General features: G+C 36.9%; 1 protein-coding gene across 4 annotated transcripts; it reads right to left on the bottom strand.

Moving 5' to 3' along the window:
* Window positions 1–2,799: 2,799 nt before the first annotated feature.
* SH3GLB1 (SH3 domain containing GRB2 like, endophilin B1) lies at window positions 2,800–24,003 on the bottom strand. 4 transcript variants are annotated; one of them, XM_031057883.1, is made up of 11 exons: window positions 23,885–24,003; window positions 21,457–21,598; window positions 18,795–18,923; window positions 17,962–18,095; window positions 17,488–17,580; window positions 15,450–15,488; window positions 14,001–14,024; window positions 10,008–10,097; window positions 9,447–9,547; window positions 4,241–4,472; window positions 2,800–3,272 (listed from the first exon to the last, which is right to left on the bottom strand). In XM_031057883.1, exons 1-11 carry the CDS (start codon window positions 23,897–23,899, stop codon window positions 3,165–3,167), a joined length of 1,107 nt encoding a protein of 368 aa, XP_030913743.1. In that variant the 5' UTR covers window positions 23,900–24,003; the 3' UTR covers window positions 2,800–3,164. The 4 variants fall into 4 exon arrangements, with proteins under 4 accessions (XP_030913743.1, XP_030913745.1, XP_030913744.1 ...); XM_031057885.1 differs by lacking the exon at window positions 23,885–24,003 and adding an exon at window positions 21,674–21,695 and having other exon boundaries at window positions 15,402–15,488; XM_031057884.1 differs by lacking the exon at window positions 23,885–24,003 and having other exon boundaries at window positions 15,402–15,488; window positions 21,457–21,599.
* Between the last annotated feature and the right edge of the window lie 52 nt (window positions 24,004–24,055).

Below are 24,055 nucleotides of genomic sequence, written 5' to 3'. Positions count from 1 at the left end.
GCTTCCATCTCAGAAGACTAATTAGTTTGGGCAGAGCTCTATGCTAAGTTCAATATCTTTGCACAGTCACACACTCCACAGATATTTGTTTCCACCTTCCCACACATATTTGTCTCAATTAGACACTACATACTGATGGGTTTACCTGTGGCCAAAATTTCCATATGGCAGAGAATTTTGCTCCAAGATACACTACTACTCTAGAAAGAAACAGAAGTAACAAGAATTATTAAAATCTCATGGTTTGTAAGAGGTCTAAATCAGAATTTCTGTTCAGAATCAGTAAGAGTTAATTTTCAAGCTTGGCTTAACTAAGAAAGCATCAAAACCAGCAGTTATAGCAGAAACTATATAAATCTAGTATGTAGTTTTCTAAAAGTATTAATTTACTGGTACTAATGATGTTGTATATTATGCCATCTGCCATAAAAACTGATAAGCTGTGATGAAAACTCACTCAGGTTTGTTACAGAATACAAATGTGATGACTATTCTACTTGAAATTGTTCAAAATCTTAGCATTAATTAGAATGAAGTAAAATGCCAGTGAATACAGGAAAAAAAAATGCATATATTGAACAGCCATGGAATTACTCATCCCCTGCCTGCACATACCCTCAGGTATCAATTCTGAATGCACTTAGTTTGCCAAACCAGTTATTAAATGTAAGGTAATGCATAGTCTATATATTTTTCTGTGTTTGAAGTCTGATTTCATAAATGTCTACAACTTTCACATAGGAGTTTTCTGCCCTGGTTTACCTTTTCTTTTTTCTTTCAACCAATAAAGCTTGTTCTCAGAAAACAGGGAATTAACCAAAGAAATAAGAGACCCAAAGCCAAAATCAGTTACTTTCATATTTGTTGTAAAAATCATTGAGTCAGCAAACAAAACTGAAAACTTACAGTTAATTTCTGCCTGAAAGTTGCCAACAAAGTGACATGCAAAGATGGAGTTTTGGGACTACCTGCAGTAAAGTTATAATCAGTGCAATACAAGTGCAAACAAGCACTGTTCTACCAGCTCCCCTTTTCAGGGGTACAACAGGGAATCTCACAATAGGTGAGTTTAAGGAAACATTAACAAGTTTCTTTATTTAAATTACATTTGGGCTAAAATTAAACAAAAACAGGGAGAACTGAAAATACAGATTTTCAGCTTTTTTAGACAGAGGGTCAACTTCAATTTCTCTCACACACAGCTTAAGCTGTTGACACATAACAAAAATTTAGACTGCTGCTAAATGTTGCCTTCACATAGCTATACTACTCAGATTTCACTAAATCTCCATCATCATTTAACATGCTGCTCTGTAACATTTTCTTGCACTCACTTAAATACAAAGTAAATAGTCCAGTATAGCAGAGTAATTTTTTTAAAATTATCTTGAATATTCTAAAAATTAAGTCAAATGAACAATATTGATTTTAATTTAAACACTTTTGATTGCAGTTCACATTAGAGAGGACTGCAGATCATCACTATGGTGAAATGGCTCAGTCTTTTTACTTCTAAACTGTAGGGTTTTATCTTCCTATTAATTTTATTTAATGCATCATGAATGATTCATGGTTATTTCTACTTAATCACTATTATTATTGTTGTATCTTATATTTGCATTTAATAGACAGAAAAAATCTAGGATTTTCTTGGCAGTTACCCCAAGAGATGAATCAATGCAATATATTTGTTCTAATGTAACTTCTGCACTCTAAAAATTAGAGAGTAATTTTGGAAGTGAAATTCAAAATAAAAATCATCACTTTTTAATTAAATAGCCATAACACCTAAATTAATATACTTTTATCCATCCCACTGAAGTAATTTCTATTGCTGAATGTTTCATCACTACATGCTTGCAATGACAACGTTAAAAATTTGTTAAGGAAATGTCATTGCAAACAAAGTTGCTGATCAGAAGCAGTTTGCTAAGCACTGGTATCAGTGTTCCCTGAGAGCTAAAGTGGACTCCTGGTAACGTTGCATGATCTGCAAGGAGAAGAATTTCCTTCTCAATGGACAGAGTTTCCTTCTACAAGTCCAATGCAATTAACTGACTATACTGAAACTAAAGGTAAAAGAAAGAAAGATTCCCTTTAACTACACTTTTTAAATCATTTTACAGCCTTAAAAATCTGCTACTTATGAAATGCTAAAGGGTGCAGTGTTCAGGAAAATGTTATTTTATTTACAAATAATACTACCTTTCATAAAACCATTTTCAGATTCAAAATGTTTTTTCCTTCCTGCATTGTAAGGAGATTCTCTTGCAAAGCAAAATGCCTAACACTAATTGAATCCAATTAGAACAGGACAATAAACTGTTGCATAAGAATTGAGGATGCAGAATTTCATTACAACCTATAATCTGAACAATTGTATGCTCATCTATACAACTACTTAAATGTAGGGAGACACTGCATATTTGCTTAGCAAAATGCAGTGCTTAATTTAACATAAAGGCTGATTTGCAGTTGAAAGAATTTTTATAATTACTAATCAAACTGAGTTAGTCTCTTTTCTGAAAAGCAATTAAATGAAAAAAATACAAGGCAAGGTTAAAAACAAGTCAGAATTGTATGTCCCTACTTTGTGTCAATCCACCTATGTGCAATTTAAAATCTCAGCATACTGGGAACTTGCCTTAACTTTCCAGAGATGACTAAATGCACAAGACACTCAGCAGAAGCCACGTGTGCCTCAGCACATCTGAGCTCCACTAGTGTTGGGAACAGAACCACATGGTTTACGTGTCACATTTGGTTTTGGTTGTTCAAATAACGTGCATTACACCTGCATCAGTTCACAATAAGTTTATTTTATGTGAAGAAAAGCTTTGCCATTAATGAAAAATTTCAGTAGAAAACAGTACTTCCTGCTTTCAATCTAGATTACTCAAAAGTAGAAGCTTGTATTAGTGAAAACTTCAGTAGAAACAAATCTGTAGGAAACGTTCTTGGCACATGAAGTAAAAGCTTTAAACACATTAAGTTTGAATAGAGTATTGACCGTGCAACCATGCTGGCAGAAAAGCCAGTTTTTAATGGCTGGTATTTGTCCCTCAAGACAGTAACATGGAAGACACATAAACCTGCTTACATAACGTTAATTGTATATAAATATGGTGTTGCCATAATCGACAGTCTCTATTCAGGCCAACCATTTAGTTTAGCAGTTCTAAATAAGTAATAGGCACTTTGCCTTTCTGATTTCCCCTTTCACCCATCAGCCAGTCTGAATCCATGCCAGGGATACTGTACACTGTTATCACCTACAAAAAGAGAAAGACATTATTATCAACTTCATTTGCAGGAAAGAGAGTCAGTCTATCTTCATGTGATTCCCAGTGTCTTGGAATTGAGATTAATCAGGTTAAACAGAGCATTTAATATGAGCATCCATGGAACATCATCTAATGCTCATAAAAATTATTTCATTTGTCCATGGAAAAGAGTAGAGACAGTATCATATTTTAAAGTACCTTTTTTCAATTGAAATTCTATTCATTACTGTTTATTTTCTATTATGTTTTAACTTGTGTATCCACCCTCAGCCTTAACAGGCAGCCTAAAAGAAACTTCTGTGGAGTGCATGATAGAAAGACAGATGGTGTTGATGCACTACATCTTTACAGAAAATCCAAGCCCACAGCTTCTAAGTCACTCTCTAGATAAGAAAAAAGTCAAATAAAAATACTGAAGTAATGCACATTAAAAAACTCTAAAATCCTGAATATTCTTTTTACAATTTCTTCTTCAGCATTAAGCTACGTTCACATTACCAGGTGAATGCACTGTGCTTCACCATCTATCTCCATCTGCTTTGTATAGACTCTGACTTACAACTGAAACTGAACTGGAACTGGAATAAACACAGCACAAGTTCCATCATCAAAGCAAGAAGTAGTTGTATTTTCATATTCCCAAATTGCAATATTCAATGTTTGAAAGACTAATCACATTGAAAATAGTGCTAAAGGTGTGGTGAGAAGTAGACAGCAGAACTGCATCTTGACTGTCCAGCAAATGTTCTTGCAAGCTGAGATGGTGTCACAGATGGTGGCTCTCACTACAGAATATTAGGATACATAGGTACAGGACAATGCTCCAAGGGTATTATTGAAATTTAGTTTTAAAAAAATCAACTACACAGACTTTTTGATGTAGCATATCTCAACTGGCTACTCACAAACATTCCCATTTTACTTTCAAATAATTAAGGTACATAGAAAACTCTTACCTCATCTGCAAGTAGAGATAATTCACTGCTGTTTGCAGCATCATAATCATAGAGAACTCTTGCTTTTCTGCTGCCACTTGACGACTTCAGTTCACTGAGGCCTGAAGTAACCATTGAATTGAATACTGAAGGCAGTGAAGCAGAGGCTGAGGCTAAGACTGAGGGAGAGGAAACACTCTGCGCAGGAGTTGTGGAAGACTGATTGTTGTTAGAGAGGAAAGTAGATGGAAAGCTGTGAGAGAAAAAAGAAAAAAAAATACTTCTGAGTGAATCTGTTTTACACAGGGTATTATACATGCTCCCATGCCTAAATTAGCATTCTTATTTTTATCAGCAATAAACACCAGTAGACAGCAGTAAGAGAATAGCACTGAGAGCTGTATAACATAAATAAAGATACCTGCTCCTGATAAGTAGCATAAATCAAATCAATATAATCTAAAAAGAATACTGCCACCTTAAAAAACCCTGAATACATGTCTCTTAAAGGCAAAACCAAGAAAGCACTGTTGGTCAAACTTAATTCAGACTGTACTTTGATAAACATTTCTTTTGACAGCTCTGCCAGGAAAAGTAGCCTCCGCCTCCTCCTGCTCATTCCCCAGTTATGTGGTTACACAAAAGATTGTGCTGACGAACCAGATCAGGGAAATATAATACAACTTAAAACCACAGCCCCCCTCTCAAAGCAAGAAAAACCAAACAACTATTTTTGTAATCTAAATCAGTTCACTGATTCAGCTAACTTCATGCTGTGAAGGAAAAAATATTTTTTACACTCAAAATGAACTTATATCAACTTAAGATCCTCATTTCTAGGTCAGGCTGCTATTTGCTCAGTGCCAGCCATAGTGCCTGCCATGAAGTCAATTAAATTCATTAACCTGACTGAAAAAGAGGGGAAAAAAGTGTATAATCTCCTACTTAGTTAATGAGCTCAGTCACAAAAAACTGTTCTGAGTGATAGAGCGGACACAAGGGAAAGCACAGAATAACATGACTGAAAAATGGAAGGAGCAAAAAGGAGAGCAAAGCAGCAAGAGATTTTGGGGCAGTGGAGTAGGAAGAATGGACCAGCAATGATGAGCTCTGAGAAAATTTCATGTCACTCTGCCCGACATTCTGGGATGCAGTCCTGTGGCAGACTAAACTCAGTTATTTAGCAGCTGATGTAACAATTTCTTGTCTCTTTGCTGCCTTACTTGGTTCTAACACCCATCTGGATTCTTCCTTAAAGAGTAGGTCAACAGACGTTTTAAAAAGTGACAGAGCTGATGCAGTAAAAAAGGGCCAGCAACTATGAGTTAGACTGAGTCATGATGACCTGGAAGGGCAGTTGTATTTCCTTCCATTCTTTTGACCAGTGAATTCCCGCACATAACTTCCCTCATCACTCCTTCTACACGGATGCCTCTCCATTAACATCTGGGATTTGGGCATTTTGCCTCCCCCCCCTCCTTTCATGTGCCTGCTCTTTGACGTAAGGAGGATCTATCCATACCATGCACATGAACCCACCAGAAAACAGCCTCATCTCATCCCTGCCCACCTCTGCACCCCAGTCAGATTCTTTCTGAAGGTGCAGTTCAGTGGCAACTGTACCCATGTAAATCCACATCAGTATATTCCCATAACCATGTCTGCAGCATTATTAGTGCTCATATGATCGTAAGAGGAGCTGCTTTAGGGAGCTAATACAGGAAAAAACTAAACCCATCAATGCAGCATTTTTGGTTCATGTGACAATAAATAGTGGAACAAACACAGCTCATATCTGTAACAGCTGCAGCAGTCCTGCACGCAACGTTCCAGGCTCACACTATACTTAACCTGGTGAATGCACAGCGCCACCAAACAAGGCAGACCCACTCCTGTACCCCTTTTGAGCACAAATGTTCATTCTCTACCATTTGAGTCAGATCTAGCAATCTGCTGCTTTTGATTCAACAATCTGAACTAATCAAAAATCAGGAAGATAACTAACTTTTCATAAGAATAGCTTTTTAAACATGCTCATCTTGCAGTCACAATTGTATATGACTGAAAGGAAAGAGCAGCAGTGTATGGAGGACAGCATTACCCCCTGACAGTCAGACCAAACTGCACATAAAAATTGAGAAGACTTTCAGGAAGCTGCTCTGATTTTAGGCAGCAGCTTACTACTGTGCAAAGGAGGAAGTCCCACTTCCCCCTGTGGCTTACCTTGACCCCAACTTTATCATAAAGAGTTGGTTCAACTCACCAAGAAGAGAAGGCAACTCCACAAAATTATTTTGGATTTTTTTTCTCATTTGCTAGATTAGTTTTTCAAACTAGTTCATCATGTTCCCTGAACAAACCAACAAGCAGAATAAAAGGAGTCAAAACCAGACCCCACATTTCTGTAGGTATAACTCAGCTGTGCCTCATGATGTATTTATTACATGATTAGTTGGCATTCAACCAGAGGGATGTAGTTTTAAATGACAATCAGCTGTTTCTCAATATTGCTAAATGACTATTCAATATACTGCTAAACCTGTTCTCAGTTAACACAGTAATTACCTGTAAGTTATTCTGCTCAGTTCAAAGGGTCACTGGTTTGTACAGTCAGTGGAACAGAAAGCCAAAACTTTACAACCAGTCTGTCAATCAGTGGAGCATTAAGTCTCACTCCTTTTGCAAAGCCATATGTAAGACATTTTACTGGAAGGCTTCAGTTGTACAGAGATTGTCTGGTTCAGGGTTTTTTATTTTGAATGCTTGAGTAACAGGAGTTTCACAGCTTGTAGAGTAAGATACTAGTAATAGATAATCTGAAAGAATTATGCCACAGCTTACATTTATCTGTCAGGGAAGCTGAGAAACTTCAGAGCAAAAGCAGTTATCAGGAAGGAAAAAAGCAGCCAGAATACCATAATATTTGAAATAGATTTGTTTAGTTCATACTGAGGAACTGAAAATAAGAAAAAAGGGAGATTTGATTTAAAGAATCAATCCAGCCTCACAGAAGGGGAAGGCAGTACAGAGATAAGCAGCTGGTGCTGCCTTGAAGAGAAACATCCATAAAAATATGTCTATTTATATAAAGAGAAATAAGTCCAAGTTTTCCCCCCACCCTCCTTACAGTTGCCTCTGGAGAGCACATCAGGAAGATCAGTGCTCAGCTTTGGAACCAGTAAGGGGTGTATGCCCTAGATTCTGACCCAGGTAAAATATCACATGCATCTCCTCTGAGAACCAGGTTTCTGTTTTAAGTAACAAACTGATCTCCCTTAGAGGCTGAATGCCTCTGGTCCATCAACAACCTCAAAACAAAACTCAGTCCTTCACATTTCTTGGCTTTTATGTGAGAATATTGCACAATACCATTCTTAGATGTGTGAAAAGCTGTGTAACACAGCACTACATGTTAACCAACAGCACAACCCACATCTAGCTGAGCTGCCTAAGTTGTTTATTTGGTCTCTATGTGCCCACATAACCTCAGGAGCACAGAACACAAACCTACTCATCTGCTTATTTACTGCAAGGGCTACACACCACATCCCTATAAATGGAAGCAAGGAGCACAACCTGAGACCCTGTCCCAGTGCTCTGTGATACTTCAGTGGGATTTCCTTTCACAAGGAAGGAAAGACACACCCAAGATTTAATACCATAACTATTTTAATCCACATAGGCAGGGAAACTTCATTTCACTGTTAGAGGCACTTAGAATTTTGCAAAGCTTTAATACTTTCGGTTTTCTACCAGTCATAGTAATTTTATTAAAAATACTAATCAGATCACAGACACATAAAGATGCACCCTTCTGTTTTCCTAAAGGCACTATTTTCTCCAAATACACTTTTTTTATACCTGGTAGCAACTTACGCAAATTTTTAACAAAAACAGCAGTTCTGGGACAAGCTGTACATCCTAAAGCAGAATTTAAAGAGGAACATGTTATTCCTCAGAATAAGGGTATTATGTTTAAGACTTCCTGTTTGATAAATACACCAGGATAAAAGTACACATTTTAAAAATATCCTCTAAAAATAGTTATGTACTAGATTTCACTCTATTTCTAATTTAATAGTTGCTTTTCCTTAATACTGTAAATGTTTGTTTTCAAGCTTTCAATTCCATAACTTGTATTTATGTGTTACCACATTTTATAGTTGACTATCTGGAATGTATTAGACTGCGAGGTAACTTTAAAGATGCAGCTTTTTTTGGATTGAAATTTTAAACACTTTAAACTACAATTTAGGAGTTTAGTCTTTTGCAAGACTAAAAAAGAAATCTTTAAACTACACATTTAAACAAACTGAGGAAATCAAATGCCACAGGAAGTTGCAAGTCAGGAAAAGGGCAAGACTCAAGAACACTTTTGTTTTTACTTCCTTGTCAGGGAAAACATAAACACAGATTCCTCAGAGACAGTTACCTAGAACAGACACTACAGTAAAGTACAGACAATTCTTCAGTGCATACACTCATATAAATAACACGATCTGTGTAACTCTAAGAAAGGGTGATTTGTGAAGAATTAGAATAGAGAAACTATGAAATGTAAGTATGTGGATCTCTACATGCCCACCCATCACAGAAAAAGGATTAAGAGCAAAAACTAATGTCAGCTTCTTCTCTTACTTTAAAAATGCTAAACCCATGAAACAAGACAAACTTGTTCATTCTACTGTGTGTGCTCTGGACAATAGATAGGATGAAGTAGATTTCTCCCTATACACTATCTATGCTGGCAACTCAGTTAAGAGTGGAGAACAGGGTTTCATCAGAAAATCAATAATGACCTGTAGTGAATTAAGAGGCAACAGGAATTTATAGGAAGTATAAAAACTTTTCCCACATTGCACAGTGGTTTAGTAGCATGAAGCATAAGACAACTGAAATACTGAGACCACAACTGAGACTATAAATAAATCTCTAGAAATTTCTTTTTGTCACATTTAATGATGTTACCAAGAGCTCACCTTCCTCAAATACACAATATATAAAATCTCAATAGATCAACTCTTAAAAAGCCTTAGTGCTGTGTGTAGGCCTAGGGAAGTAGTTGCACTGAGAACAGTGAGAACTGTTATTACCTGAGAACAGATACATTTCCTTTCAGTCCAGCATGCCTGTGTGTCCACCACTGTTCTATCAGTGTACGTTTTCCTACTATTAATAAGTGTTTATTAAAAACAGCTTTTTCCTGAAGTTTATACAGTATTACTACCTTCCAAGTTGTTTCTGGAGATCCAACATATATTGGTAACATTGTGCATAATAGGTCATCTGAGCTTCCACAAAGTCATTCAGACAGCGGAGATGATGTGCCTGTAACACAGCAAAGAATTCAAGAGTTTAGTCTACGAGGGCACCCAGGTGCATCAGAAGGAGTGGGCACCTAGTCAGGTGCTAATGCCAATACTGGCACTTAGGGATAAACACCAGATAGGCAGAGTGCCTGGATTTACCAGGTAAACAGAATAAAATGTCACAAGAATTAACATACTTGAGTAAACATTTTTATGGTTTCAACACTCAATTGATCTGATGAATGGGAAGCTGGGTATAAAGAAGGAAAATCAAAACTTCTGCATTCTCAAGGTTAATGGGAAAGTAAAGTTAAATTCAGTTAAATTAGAATTGTAAAAAAACCCCAACCCTTGTGGTTTGATGCTTTAATGCACTGAAGTGAAACCTCACAGACCAGAGTTCCCAAGTAGTTTACAGCAGCTCTCTTTAGAAGGCACCTGATATTGCCTTTCCACCTCAACACCTTTTGGGTACTCACATGTGTGCTGCTGATTCCTTCCAGTAGCAGTCTGGTAATCTCTGCTTGACGGTCAAATTCACTCTGAGTAATTCGCACCTCCTGTTCAGACTAAAAAGACAAGAATGCACATCAGGTACTGGTACAGTGCTCTGTGCTACACCTGCCCACTGCAACAGTCCCACCTGATGCAGAACTGCTCAAACAAATGCATGAATTAGGTGTTTGAAATGGGCTTTTCTTTGCAGATCTTTACTAGGCAAAACCAGTAATTGCATTCCGGGTTCAGAAATGTGGAGACCCTGTGTACACAGCAAGCAGCTTATTATCAGACACCTACTACATATGCAAAAGAAAGGCATTTCCTTGTCAGCAGTATTACCCCACCTCTCCCAATAACAAACCAAGTGTTCACTGGCACAACCACGTTTGCACCAGGGGTTTTGTCAGCATACCAATGGCAGCCAAGAATAATGTAATTTTTTTCTATACATCAACTGAACGGGTCTATGATGAAATAATTCAGGGTAAATCTGACATTATTTTTGCCATCTAACTGCACAACAATCAGCTATACACAAATCTTTGATGTGAAGTTTTACCAGAATGTCTCATAATTTAATGCCTTATACTGGCCACCAAACTACTACAATTATTTCTGGAGCTTGTAATCAAGGAGTCTTTGAAATAAATAAACCTGAACTATACAAAATGTTCTAACACTTGGTGCTACAATTAGAGTAAAATCTCCATTAAAAATTATGTAAAAGTTTCATATTTCAATAATTCAAATTTATTCCCTGTTACATATAATTCTGAATTATTTTTAAGTTTTAAATTACTTCAATCTAGCACAGGCAAAATTACTTTAGAGTACTTTTTTCTGGGGGGGAGGAAGAAAAAAATTACACTAAATAAACATATACAGAATATGTGCTCTAAGATTCATTGCTCCAAGACAGAATGTCCCCAGCCTGGAATCTGGATTACCTCGCCTCAATGCTTATATTCATTTAGTGCCTTGTTTCTGAAAACAAACCCAAGGGCAAAAACCTACATTAGGTCCAAGATGCAGCAATTATTATTCTCAGAAAGGAGAAATATATTATCAGGAAAATTGAGGTGATACCAGGTGAAAAAAATGAGGTGATACCAGGTAAAACACTGGTTTCAAAAGCATTTTATGTGTCTGCAACCATGCTGCTCTTCCACTCAGCTAATGTTAATCTGTATGAAAAGTCGCATGAAACCTCAGAAAAGAGCACAGAAGAATGACACAGTTACCTAAAAGTCACGACAACTGGAAGAGCTTACACAGTAATTAAACACTGAAGAAGTACCTAAAGGGAACCATGTGCCTCCTACTCAAAAGTGACATAGTAGTGTTTGTATCAAGTTTCAAATTAATTAGGTCTTCAAAGTTTGTTGAGGAAAGAATCTTTGCTTGGAATTTTCTGATTAAATTTGAATTAGCAGCAGCGAAATCCATCTGTCAGTCTTTGAAAGAAATGTAAGAACAGAGATGAAAAAAGCTAATCTGACAGCCAAGAGGGAAAGAAAAGCAACATCTTAATTTTCTTTTAAAAACCTATCAAAGCAATAAGTAAATAATTTATATGGAGAGAAATATTTTGTCTCTTGCTTCTCTGAAGTCAGCAGCTGCTAATGTGTTTCCGTCTCCCTGTCAGCTAAGTAAATACAGGAGAACAGCAACTTAGAAGGGGACATATCCATCAAAATAATTATACTTGTTTCAACAACATTCTAGCAAATTAACTACTTTCTGTAAAAAAAAGGAAAAGTAGGTAATGTGGTAACACATATTAACTTAGTACAGAGTAGCTTAAAATATATTTACAAAAGCGCAATGTACTGGTTTTATAGAGATTTACATTAACTGAATTATGCAATGATGTCTTTAATGAGTTTTGCCCATCCCTATTTTCAGTACTGCTAAGTGAACCGTAGCAGGACAGCACATCTATTCTACACCTTGGGGTAAAGGTGAAAACCAACTGACTTATAATCTGGGGAGTTTATGGCCTGATCACCTTTATTTCTGATCAGAGTGAAGAGCTCAAAAATACAAGAGTAAACTTCCCAGCTGCAGTTGTATTGTGGTTTTAGGATCATTAAAAGGCCTCACTAGGTATGTCTCATGAAGATCCCTCAAAATCATACTTGCTCTGCAATTACAGAATATGATCCCAGGTTTTGAATCTGAGTATTCATATGTAAATAATCTCCCCAGATTTCACACAGGAGTACAGGACCTCTTAGAAATACCGTGTAATCCTGCAGTGAAGGGACAACACACATAAAAGCATATGAAATGAAATGACCTTGCTAATGCTGTTTTACCAGATATGCTTTGAGTAAAACACTGGTAGTGGATATACAGCTGTGCCTACTATTCAATATTCCTTCTGAAATACAGAGTTAGAGGAAGCTAAACTGAAGAAAGTTTGTCATTTGTGCCACCATGCACATCTTTTATTCTAACTCAAAAAAACCCCTGTAACTGAGCCAGAGATGACTGGATGGTCTGAATTTTTTGCTGGGAAGCTTATATTTCAATTGAAAACATCTATGAATCTCCTCCTCCAACTCTCAAACACAGAAGGATAGATTGCCTTTAGAAATGTGGATGGATTACTGCTCCGTTGGCTGTACATAATATTGTCATTTCTTCTCAACAGTCTCTGCTAGTTATATACTACATAAAAAAGGGGACCTTGAATTACATAATTTATTGCAAAAGCTAAAGTTTTTTGTCTTCTTTCTGCTATAATTAAGCACTTTGTAGTATTTCTTCTTTCCAAGACATAATCTGTTAAATTTCGCTGCCCTTAAAATTGTTTGTTCCTGTCTCTGAAAAGCAAACAGCTTCAAGATTAGTTTTCAATACAGCAGTATTCTTTCCCTGCCATTTGTTCCCCAATATAGGACCAGCAGAGAGGTTTCCTGTTTCCAATGTTACTTACTTCATTAAATACTTCTCAAACTTTAGGATCAAAGTTGACCTCATCCTCCTTTTACAGTTAACCCTCCCTTTACTTTAAATGCCTCCTGTCCTCTGAAGTCGCACTCATCCTCACCTGTGTGCACCATAACTCACAGAAAGCTGGAAGAGCAATTCCCACAACTCCCAAGATTTCACTTGAAGCTGAAATATCCCAGCTTCTCCCTACACCTCCCACAGCTGCCTAGCTAGTTCCCCATTAAAAACCATACTCCAAAGCCCCTGCTCTCCTCCTATTGACATAACTTTAATTACCCCTCCTCTACAGAAATCCACTAAGAAACCCCTCCTTCCCTGGTAGCACATCCCCTCACAGCCTGCTGCCAATGCTGGTTTGTCAGAGCCAGTGAGCCTACAGAAAATGAATGGCCCTTCTCAAGGCACCACAGCAGCCACTGCCCAACAGCCCATTAGCTCCTCCAAGTTTGTCCCTGGCCAAGGGGTGGCACAACAGAGCAGGCTGCAATGCCCATCCCAAGGCTAATGCTAAACTTACAAACCAGCTTTCAGGGCAGGTGCAGTTTTCAGATGTGCCTACCCCCTAACTTAGGCTGCTGAAGATCTAGCGACACTGGGGAGAAAGGTGAGGTGCTCCATGTTCTGGGTAAAACTTGAAGATCAGTGTTTTCAGGAGAGTTTAGACTACTAGACCCAAATATTTCTGAAAATTTTCAAATAAGCTTGTTCTGATGAGGATATCATACCAGTAAATTTTGAGAGAAGTCCTGTAGTAGTCTATTGTATCTCATCCCATGAGAATCATTTGGTACTGGTACTGAGTGACAGCCAGAAACAGCTTACTAAAAAACAAGCCCCAGGCATTGTTTTGCCACTGAAACCTGAAAGGCCCTGGAGGGGCACAGTGTACTCTGATCTAATGCATCAGGCTGCCAGCATCAGACTGAAATCAACAACATGTAATATCCCTTATTACAGCAGACCAGCACAAGTTATGATTTCAGAATTCTGCAATTTTAAAATTGTTTACTTACTTTTGTCACTTCCTCAGCCCATATCTAGTCAGCATTAATAGTGGGGGAGGAGAAAATAAAAACATACAAACTTAGACATTGGTGGCACTCTATTACAGTATATAATCACACTTTGGCTTTTAAGTACTTTCCTGTCCTCAGAACTTCACAGGGATTTGAGGAGTGCTACAAGTCACTTGCCCAAAGCCCTTCATACACAATGAATCTACTATGAATATGGATAGCATTACCTCTATGAAACAAGTTAGATACTGAGGAGAGTGTGACTTGTAGAACTCATGTATTACAAGAATCTACTTAAAACAAGTTATTACAACACAAGACATAACTACTTTAAAAAATGACGTGAATCAGACAAACCTTAGGAGGAATTTAAGTTACCTTAATGTGTTATAATAATGGAAAATTATGGAAAGCTATTCTCATTTTTACACTGAAACAGATGAATGCTTTCTCTTGCTAATTTCATTACCAGTTTTCTATTTCACAAGCACTTTGACTGAAATCTAAATTTAATTGAAACTGCTACAGAGGTATCTCACATTGAGTATTAGAGTAGTAGCAAGCAGCACAGCAAAATCATAGAACTGCAAGGGATTTAGTGTAAAAGTTAATTACTTCAGCTTGCTCTTTCAATTCCCTCTTGCAATGTGGTTCTTTAATTTTCATCTTCTGCCACTGTAAGATGATGACACAATCAGGAGTAGGAAGAAATGTGTATAAAGGTTGCAGGAGCAAACTGTAACAAACAAGTTTATTTGCTCATCTTGTAATCTGATCACAGCTGAGAAATCTGGAACACTAAATTGAGATGAGACCCAATACGCTGTGCAGATCCAAACCCCAACCAGAACAGGCTGGACAGCACAGTCTATGCTGTACAGAACTAATTAATCCCTTTCTCTTCCACTTTCACAACTATAGGGCTAAAACCAGCTGCACTAGGGAGTCTTTCAACAAGTTTAGGATACATTGTACTTTAAGTTAAGCCATTAACTTCTGTGACATTATTCAGTCGCAGTTCTTTGTAACACATTGCTTGAAGGGAATAATTTCTACATATTCCTATCTTTTTCACAGAATTCACTTTTACTCATATTAAAAAGATAGGAGAAGTCAATAATTTCTTTCCTCTAATAGCTGAAAATAATTTCAGAAGTAAAAAATTAACTCCTTTATATAATAAGTGTACATTCATAAAATCACAGAAATTAGAATATAATACTGTGTATTTCAAATTATCAGAAATAATCTGATAAAAATAACATCCAATACTGTACTGACATAAGTGTATTTAATGCATTTCACCAATCCATTTTCGAATGGAAAACAACAAAATGAGCTGGATAGCAAGAGGAAACATTTGACAGGAAAATGAATGAACACAGGAGGCCAACAAACCTTTAGCCATTTTACATGCAGCAAGTTGAGCATGTAAGAGACATTTACCATAATGTTATTCTCTTCAGGCTGAGAGATGTTTAGTTGCTTAAGTGTATAGATAAAAAACAAAGGCAAGTTAAAAAACTGCAAATATAGCAGGTCAATAGATTATCAGCACAAAGCACTGCAAGTTTAAGTGAAACAAGATTGTGAAGTGAATATAGATAAATAAAACAGTTTAGATTTTGATTTTAAATACTGAACTAAGCTGTTTCAGTTGTACAGTAAGCATGGGATAAGCAATTTTCAAATTATTTTTCCCAGTTACAAAAATAGGTAATCACATGTAGATAAAATTTAGCACTTTAACCTGTCACAGAAAATAGTAAAGCATAAAAATTTGTGTCATAGCTCAATACACTACACTAACCTAACAGTCCAGCCCTGTTTGTTAGGTTTCTTCCTTTATAAATAAGGCAGCCAGCAGAATCTAACCCATTTGCATCACACCTACATCCAGGTTAGTTCTCACTTATATACTGCAAAGGATAAAGAAGAGCTGCAATTTTGTTATTTCTGCTAGCATTCTACAATCTGATACTTCTTACACATGCACATTAATTTTAAATACATTTTGACAGCAAAGTATAGGCAAAATAGTGAAGAGGTTTAGGGTTTAATGCTCTTCCAGCACTAAATTATGTGCATAAAACTGCATACTTGCTGTATGAATACTTAGGATCAAATAGGAGCAGCAGCAATTGGCACCAAGCTCTGAATGACTGCACTGGTGACGGAATTAAAACTTCAGTTATATATATATATATAATTTAAATACCAAGCCCAAGGTGAACAATTCTCATTGTTTTAGAAAGAAAAGTCCATACTTGCTACCATACCACAAAGGAAGCTAATAATAAAACCATTTTTTTACTTAACTCTGAACAAAGTCAAGCAAAGGAATAGTTTACTATCCAATGCTCCTCTATCCATTACTTCAAAATTGCACTACTTGCTGATCAAAACCTTCTCTGTTCTCCATAGTTAGTCTTACAAATTAAGAAAGCTTGACAAATAGAGAAGTGACTCTTTTTGCAGAGAATTTACACAAGGAAAAATGCATGCATAGATTTAAAAATACAGATAGTTTAAATACAGAGGGACAGTGTGCATGACATGGACTGACACACAAGAGCAGAACTGTCAGGTAGAGATCATGTTGGTTTTTAGATGGATTGTCATCGCAAAGATGCACTTCAAAGCTCAAGACGATGTCTCTGAGATCCTTCAGGACAAACACCCATTTTGAAAAGCCAGCAAAATCTGTCAGTCCTTCTGCCTCTCCATCATGTACACCATCCCTGTGTATTTAAATTAACTGGATTTCTTTATTTGCATGACCCTTACTGCATTAACCCTTACAGGAGAAATCACTATCCATCATTAACTGCTGAACCTTTAGGAAAGAAGTCAAAAGATAGCTATGAAAATACTGTAAATATATCCTGATGAAACTACATACAGTCAACAGTCCATCCCTTCACTTAGAGCATTTTAAGAGTTTAAAAAGCAGTAACCTTTTTAATTTAATCTCCTTGAATAAGCATTTTTGAGGGAATCAGAATGGTTCAAGTCATACAAGTTGAAGTGTCTCACCTCTGTTTGGTGGTGTAAAATAGTAAGCAATACATAAAGAGAAACCACAAATATTTTTGACAGAGAGAAGTATAGATAGGTTCATCAGTTGAAAGCACACACTTCATACCCACACTTCAACATTTGCAGAGATTCAAGTATTTGTATTTACACCCATATTTGGCAGGTTGTATCAATTTTTGACAATATAGGCTCATCTACTATAAAACAAGAAGAGAGTAAGTAAGTCTAACTTGATGGAATATTTAAAAGTAGAAGACTAACACCTTGATCAGTAACTCACTTCTGTTTCCTTGTGTTCCACTAAGGCATTTCTTACAAAAGTACCTAGAAAAACAACCAGGGTAAGAAGCTAGGACTGGAAACATAACCAAGCAGTCAAGTTGATAAATATGTATCAATCCATCTGAAAGTTATGGACCAACTGGAAAAAAAGCCCTCTACTTACTGCAGCTCGAGCTTCTGCAACTTTTGCCTTCTTCAGTCTGGTTTTTGCAGCATCCAAATCCAGTCTTTTATTTTGTAACAGTTTACGTTCTTTCTGAAAGTGAGTTAGGTTAGTTTGTTAGAATGAGTACACATACAAGCAAAAGACTGTCTACTTGGAAATGCTTTTAATGAAGTATCATGTAAATAAAAGTTCTTCATTTGGAGAGGCAGAATTAGATCCTAATTATTCTCATACAGTTTATGCTCAATATGCATACTTCTTATAGAACAACAGTTACCAAACTAATGTTTTCATCATTATCTTGTTTTTACCTTGGCAAAAACCAGAAAATACTCCAAAGGCACAAATTTCACTTGATTTTTTCTATATTACCTGGAGGAAAGTAATAATGCACCATTATCTACTACTACATTTTGAAGACTGAGAGTTACTATTGGGGTGAAATTCTGAAAAATGTACAATTCAACTTACAGTAATAGTTTTGTAGTCTCCTTCAATAAAGTTTCTTAGGGGAGTGAGAAAGTTTATAGCAGAAGTTTGAATGAGTTCTCTGTCTGCTGCCCCAATTCGCCGTTGTGTTTCTCCACATTTAATGAGTGCATTTCCTGCAAAGGAAAAAATATGTTAATCATATTGTTCAGGCAGGAGGTTAACAAAACAGGTTGCCACAGTCAGGAAAGTTTAGGCCAGCAGTTTGAAAAACAATCCAATGCCATGAAAAGGGCCTTCAAAAGAAAGAAAATAATGTGCAAAAAACTCAAGCCCCCCCAGAAAAACCACTCCAACCTCCCCAAAACTAAACACCAAAAAAACCCCCAACATAAAAACAAACAAAAACCCCACACCAAAATAAACATCCACACAAACAACAAGCCAAACCATTTTTATTATAATCAATCACAGGTCAAGGCAAGATTTCAATGAGACCATATGTTATGGCAACTCCATAGTGAGTGAACACCTCTTTCAGAACTGGACATCATACCTACTTATTTTAATCCAACAACTTCCTCTCCTACACAACACTCTTAAGACAGGAGTAGTTGGTAGCAAGGAAAAAGCTTGAGATATTGGAAAATAATGTGCTTTTCCTCACCCCCATCCACTCAAACTTCTAAATATGCATTTGCACATTAACCGAGCAATACTTTAAATTTTAGTTTTGATCTCCTAATGCTCAGTAATACAGCAAGTCAACTCAAACTGATACAAATGTCATTCAACAGTTTTATCTAGAGGGAGACAAGAAATACATTTTTATATTGTTAAAAAAGCCTGTATCTGTGCAGTTTTTTACTTCTTACCATAGGCTGTTCCTGGGCCAAACTCATTCCCAGCATCAATCATATACTGGCCTAGTAACTCTGGATTATTCATGCGACTTGGTGCTTTGCGGTCCAGCTTCTCATAGACAAATTCTTCTATTCTGGCATCTAAAAACGTGTGTTTGAAATAATTACTGTCATTTAAAGCATAAGTTAGAAAGAGAAACAAGCAGACAAGGAAAAGGAACACAAAAAAGAATTCCAAAATCCAGCCATTAAACTCAATATTAAGTGAACCATGTTAGGCTGGAGATCCTGTTCCTGAAAACTGACCATGTTCCATGTTTGCCTGCCATGTTCAAGTATTTCCTAGAGCCATCTGGGAAAGTGAAAATGTATACTTTTCTTCTCCATTAGCATAGTTATACAGCTTTTCAGAATTTTGATCAGAAGTCTCCACAGTAAGAGCAGTAACAGAACACTTCTCCTTAAAAAAAGTCTTTTGTTCCCCCGCCAGAAAAAAAAAAATTCGCTACAATTTGCAGTAGGAATTAAGTTCAACAACTACTGTAAGTTCCCTATTAAGATATTATGAACGTTCAATAGCCCCAGAAATTATATCCTCCTTCCCATGCCCCATGCTCCCTTGAAACATTCTGAAAGAAACCATTAAAAGTTATTAGAAAATGTTTCATCTCATCTTCTCATATTTTCTTAGTCTGAGCAACAAAATTCTCAGAAAAACTTGTTGAGACTATTTGAGTATTACTACCCATCTATCACAATACTAAGCCACAGGGAGCTTCTTAGGTGGAAAGGCCTCACACACCTAAACAGGGACTCTGTAATTGAAAAAGCAAACTCCTCAGACACAATATCCAATTTCTCTGACCAACTGCTTTCATTTCTCACCTAGCTGGCTTTATTTATACAGTCAGTAAGAACTAATTTCAGCCTACAATAGTACAGACAACCACAAAGAAGCTTTCCAGCGAACAAACCTGCCACTTTAATACTACCTGTTAATTAGACAACAGCAGTGGATTAAATAACTACTCTCTCATGGAAGTCACAAAAATTAATCTAAGACAGACAATTATGGGTAGCAGCACATTCCCTGGCAGCAAGACTGAACCAGAAATTATCAGAAGTTATTTGTTTTCTTTACTCAAGCCATAATATTTCTTTTTTACTAAATCACAAAAGAACTGGAAAGTAATCTAAAATTATTGGACTATTACATGGGTCTGATCTATAGGTACAATTATAAATGGGACTCCTCCCCCAGACAGGGTCACTCCATTAACAAGCACCAAAAGCAGCTCTCTGCAGCATGTGATCCTTCTCCCAAGTAGGCCAGCAAACAGCTGAAGTTACATTCACAAAGATCACTGCTCAGTGGTGAGTCTTTTCAGCCATAAGAAAATGGACTGCAGAGCAGAACTGAGACATTACTATATATCATCCTTCCACTGAAACTTCTGTATACACTTCCACTAGCCTCCAGTCAGTGCTTCAATATTCAAAGTTGACAAGTTTCTGAAGAAGTTCAAGAGATGTGAAAATACTGAATTGAATGAAACTGACAACTGTTTCCTCTGGCCTAGACAAAAGTAGAAACTTGAGCTAGAATTTTCTGCTGCATCCTTCCCACAAGATTAGTTGGTTTATTTTTAAAATACTGTTCTTATGGAAGTAAAAGATGCAACACACTTCCAAAGTAATACTTCAAGCATCTCTGTAATAAAGAATTTATCCATTTGGCATTAGAGAAGTGTTAGCAGTGTATGATTTACCTTTACAAATAAATCCAAGCTCAGTATGTCATTACAAGGAGAACATTTGTTTTCAGTGCAGAACTAATAGCAGTTTTATAAAATTATCATTTGAGCAAACCCAAAGGAGGTTTAGATTTTTTCAGTGAAGTAGTTCACCCACTGACTGGACACCAGGTCTTGACTTAAAATTTAGATCTGTAACTAAGCAAATTCCTATAGCTCTAAACTCTAGTACAACTGTAGGATGAGTCTGAAACTGATGTCCTCAACATTACTACTCATAGCAGCAATTTCATAAACAAATAAAATTAACATACCATAAAACTTCATTACTTCTGCCCATGGTTTTTTTCTGTTGCTGTTACAGTAAGAGACTCAACAGTGATGAAATCATATTTGACACTTTTTGTATTGCTCAAGTAGGGTGCTAATTCTTCAGTAATGGAATTGTTAAACACAGGTATTTTAGTTCATCTTGCCTGCTTCAAGTGGATTAGTATTGTGCAGACAGTTTAAATAATTAAATAGTAATGAAGTTTCTTGAGCCACTGTATCTACCCCATAAAGAACTTCAGAGTTCTTACAGCTATCCAAGATATCTGGAATTAGAATGGGAAATTCAATTAAACACTAAACAATTCAAAAATCCAATCAACCTGAGACTGAGTAGAGTATGGAACCAATACCGCAGTTTAAAAAGCTCAGTATAAAGTTTTCCCCATTGGAAAGGTTCAGGAAGTATCAGCAATCGGCAGTGACTCCAAATCTTACCGGCTCTTCATGTGCCTTCCATAACTGCAGCCTTCAAATTTTAAAACTGCTGTATTTAGTCATTACTTATGCAATAGCTATTGAAGTAAATATTTACATTGGCATATCTATTAATTCAAAAGTTGAAACCAAAAACCTGAAGGGCTCCTTACTTGGATTTGGCTGCAATAATACTTCTGTTTGCTTCATTATTTTTTCCGTCCATAATTTAGTGCATTCTGCTTTGCTGAGAAGGTTCTCCAGATGAGCATCCAGTTCAGTCTTCTCGGCCTGACCAAGCTTTTCTTCTGTGAACTGCAGGTTAGTCAAGTTAAAAATATTCAATTCATAGAAATAATTTTCCAGAATAAATTTAAAACAGTCACTTACATTAGTTTGAAGATGATGTTTTAAAAGATATAACCATGCCCCAGTCATCAGTAAAAATCTAAGGACAAATTTGAAAGCTGTTAAGTTCACCAACACATCCATATTATCAGATTAAAAAAAGGGCAGAAAAATATGTGAAAGGTAATTTGTAACATTATGAAGAAATCCGCTGCTAAACTTGGTACTGAGAATTCTCACGTGAAGCAGTTTGTCCAATTTTGCACAGTGTTCTTTAAAACATTAACCATAATGGAAGTTCAGAGGTAATAAAGAAAATTAAAAGATTACTTCAATCTTGTATGTTTTGTAATTGTTTGTCAATTATCCTTGTGTAAAACCTGAAGACAAAACAGATTCTGATTGCAGCTACCTTGAATATATTGAAAAAAAGTCCTGTCCAGAGGAAACAGGACAAAAATAGGGAGTTTAAACTACACTAAGAAGATTTAAATTATAATTAGACATTAAGGAAAGCTTCGAAAGACAAGGATTAAAAGCTAAAACAAACTTTCTTGGGAAGTTGTGAAATCTATCTCTTTGGAGGCAGGGAGTTGCTTTTTAGAATAGGACAAACCAGTGCTTGATAAACTCTTCAGGTGTCCTGTTATGCCTCACAGAAACAGTAAGACCACCTCTGCTGTTCTCATCCAAGCTGTGATTTTAGTGACCATGAAGTACAATATAACATCATTTAGCTAAATAAATCCATCAGACAATTCATTTCACTTGATACAAAATTCATGCCAAGTCTTACTAATCCACAAGCAGTTTGTTTTTCAATCCCAGACAGGGAGAAGCTCCACATTTCACATCAGGGAAGCAAGGAAAGGCGGAAGTGAGGGCTTTCCCTCCCCCTTCAGAGCAGCAGCTCCTCCCAGCAAAGATCCCATCCCTTGACAGCCCCCTGCTCAAAGTCAGGCATTCTCAGGAGAACCTGACTTATGATTAAGTCACTAACAAATTTACCAATTAGGAATTTAACAGGACTGGAAGCATTCTGACTGTCCAATTCCACTCTTAACAAGTTCTTTGGTGGCCAGTAAGAAATAGAATACAATAGAAGTAAACTGCATTGTCCAAGTTTGTTTTCATTTCTGCCACATGTAGATTCACCAACTTTGATAGCATGCACATCTTGATAAATGCTTCTGGCATTTGCAGTTCTACATAAAAGCAAACTGCAGGCATGAGAAAGTTCAGCTGCTGTATAGGGAAGAAGGGAATTTATTCATAGACATACTACTACTACTGCTGCTGTTTAAAAGGCTTTTTAAACCATGCCAGGTGTTCTCAAAAACTTTGTACAGATTCTTTACAATACAGTAAAAATAGGTGTGGAATTATTTTTTATAATTAATTACAGCTAAGAGTATTTGTAGATAAAATTATTAATATTTCTTATTAATATTTCCATAAATCATCTCAGCAGTGTGAAGATTGCTAAGTGAAGATCACAATGTTAGATTTCACACATACACTTAAATGAAATCACAAGGCCCCATCACAAGACCTTACAATGAAGGGTGAAATTGCATCTCCTTTTTTTCCCTTGTCCTACAAGAAAAGAGAAAGTGGAGACAGGAAAGGAAGAGTCGGTCTGGGAAGCGGGTAGATGTGGAAGAAGCCAGAAACAGTGGGGGAAGCATGGAAATATCTCCACCACAAAGAGAAGCTATAATGACTGCTTGGACTTCATTTGAATTTGAACAATATTTTTTGACGAGTTCGCATTTTCAGAGCTCTGCTGTGCTGCTGATCATTGGTTCTGCTTGAATATTGAGATTTAGGGCAATACATCAGACTGACGAGACTAGATAACAACGCTCACCACATTCCAAATCTGACTGTGACCCAGTGAGAACTCATAAGAAACCAAAGTGGATTACTATATACTGCTTGGATGCCCATCTCCATACAGCGAATCTGTTCAAGTTTGATTATATAAGGAAAGGGGATTATGGCTCAAGACAAGCGCTAAGGAACAGTTACAATGCCCTTACTGCGAAGAAAGGGGAAGACCAAATCTGAAACAATGGGCTATCAAACTAGCTTAAAAACGATACTAAAGGTAAAACAAACCAAACAGCCTAAGCAGACACATACTGGGCTTCCATGTATCGCACGAGAACTCGATTTTTACCGATCAGGAGCGATATGAACACGTTTCTACCAGCCAGTAAACCCCAGGTGCTTATTTCAGGCGAGACACACCTTTGTCCCTTGCATGCACAAAGTCCGGCCGTATCTCCCGGCAGTTGATGCCTGCGCATCTCGCGCTCCCAGTGCTGGCGCCTTCTCCCCTCTTTGCCTGTCTGACCTTGGGCTGTCACCCCCGCAGCCCCCCGAGGCTGCTGTAGTGCAGCCTGGCTACCGAACCGCCGG

This window comes from Geospiza fortis, unplaced genomic scaffold, assembly GCF_000277835.1.
Source record: "Geospiza fortis unplaced genomic scaffold, GeoFor_1.0 scaffold403, whole genome shotgun sequence".
NCBI classification, from domain to species: Eukaryota; Metazoa; Chordata; class Aves; order Passeriformes; family Thraupidae; genus Geospiza; species Geospiza fortis.
This window is presented reverse-complemented; position numbering and strand designations above follow the sequence as displayed.

Bases quoted from the DNA above. Each gene is read 5' to 3' on its own strand.
- SH3GLB1 (XM_031057883.1), bottom strand. The intron at 9,548-10,007 runs GTGAGTACCCAA...GCTGTGTTACAG, and splicing joins AAGGAATCAGCAGCACACAT to GCACATCATCTCCGCTGTCT. The intron at 4,473-9,446 runs GTAGTAATACTG...TTTCTCTCACAG, and splicing joins CTCCAGAAACAACTTGGAAG to CTTTCCATCTACTTTCCTCT.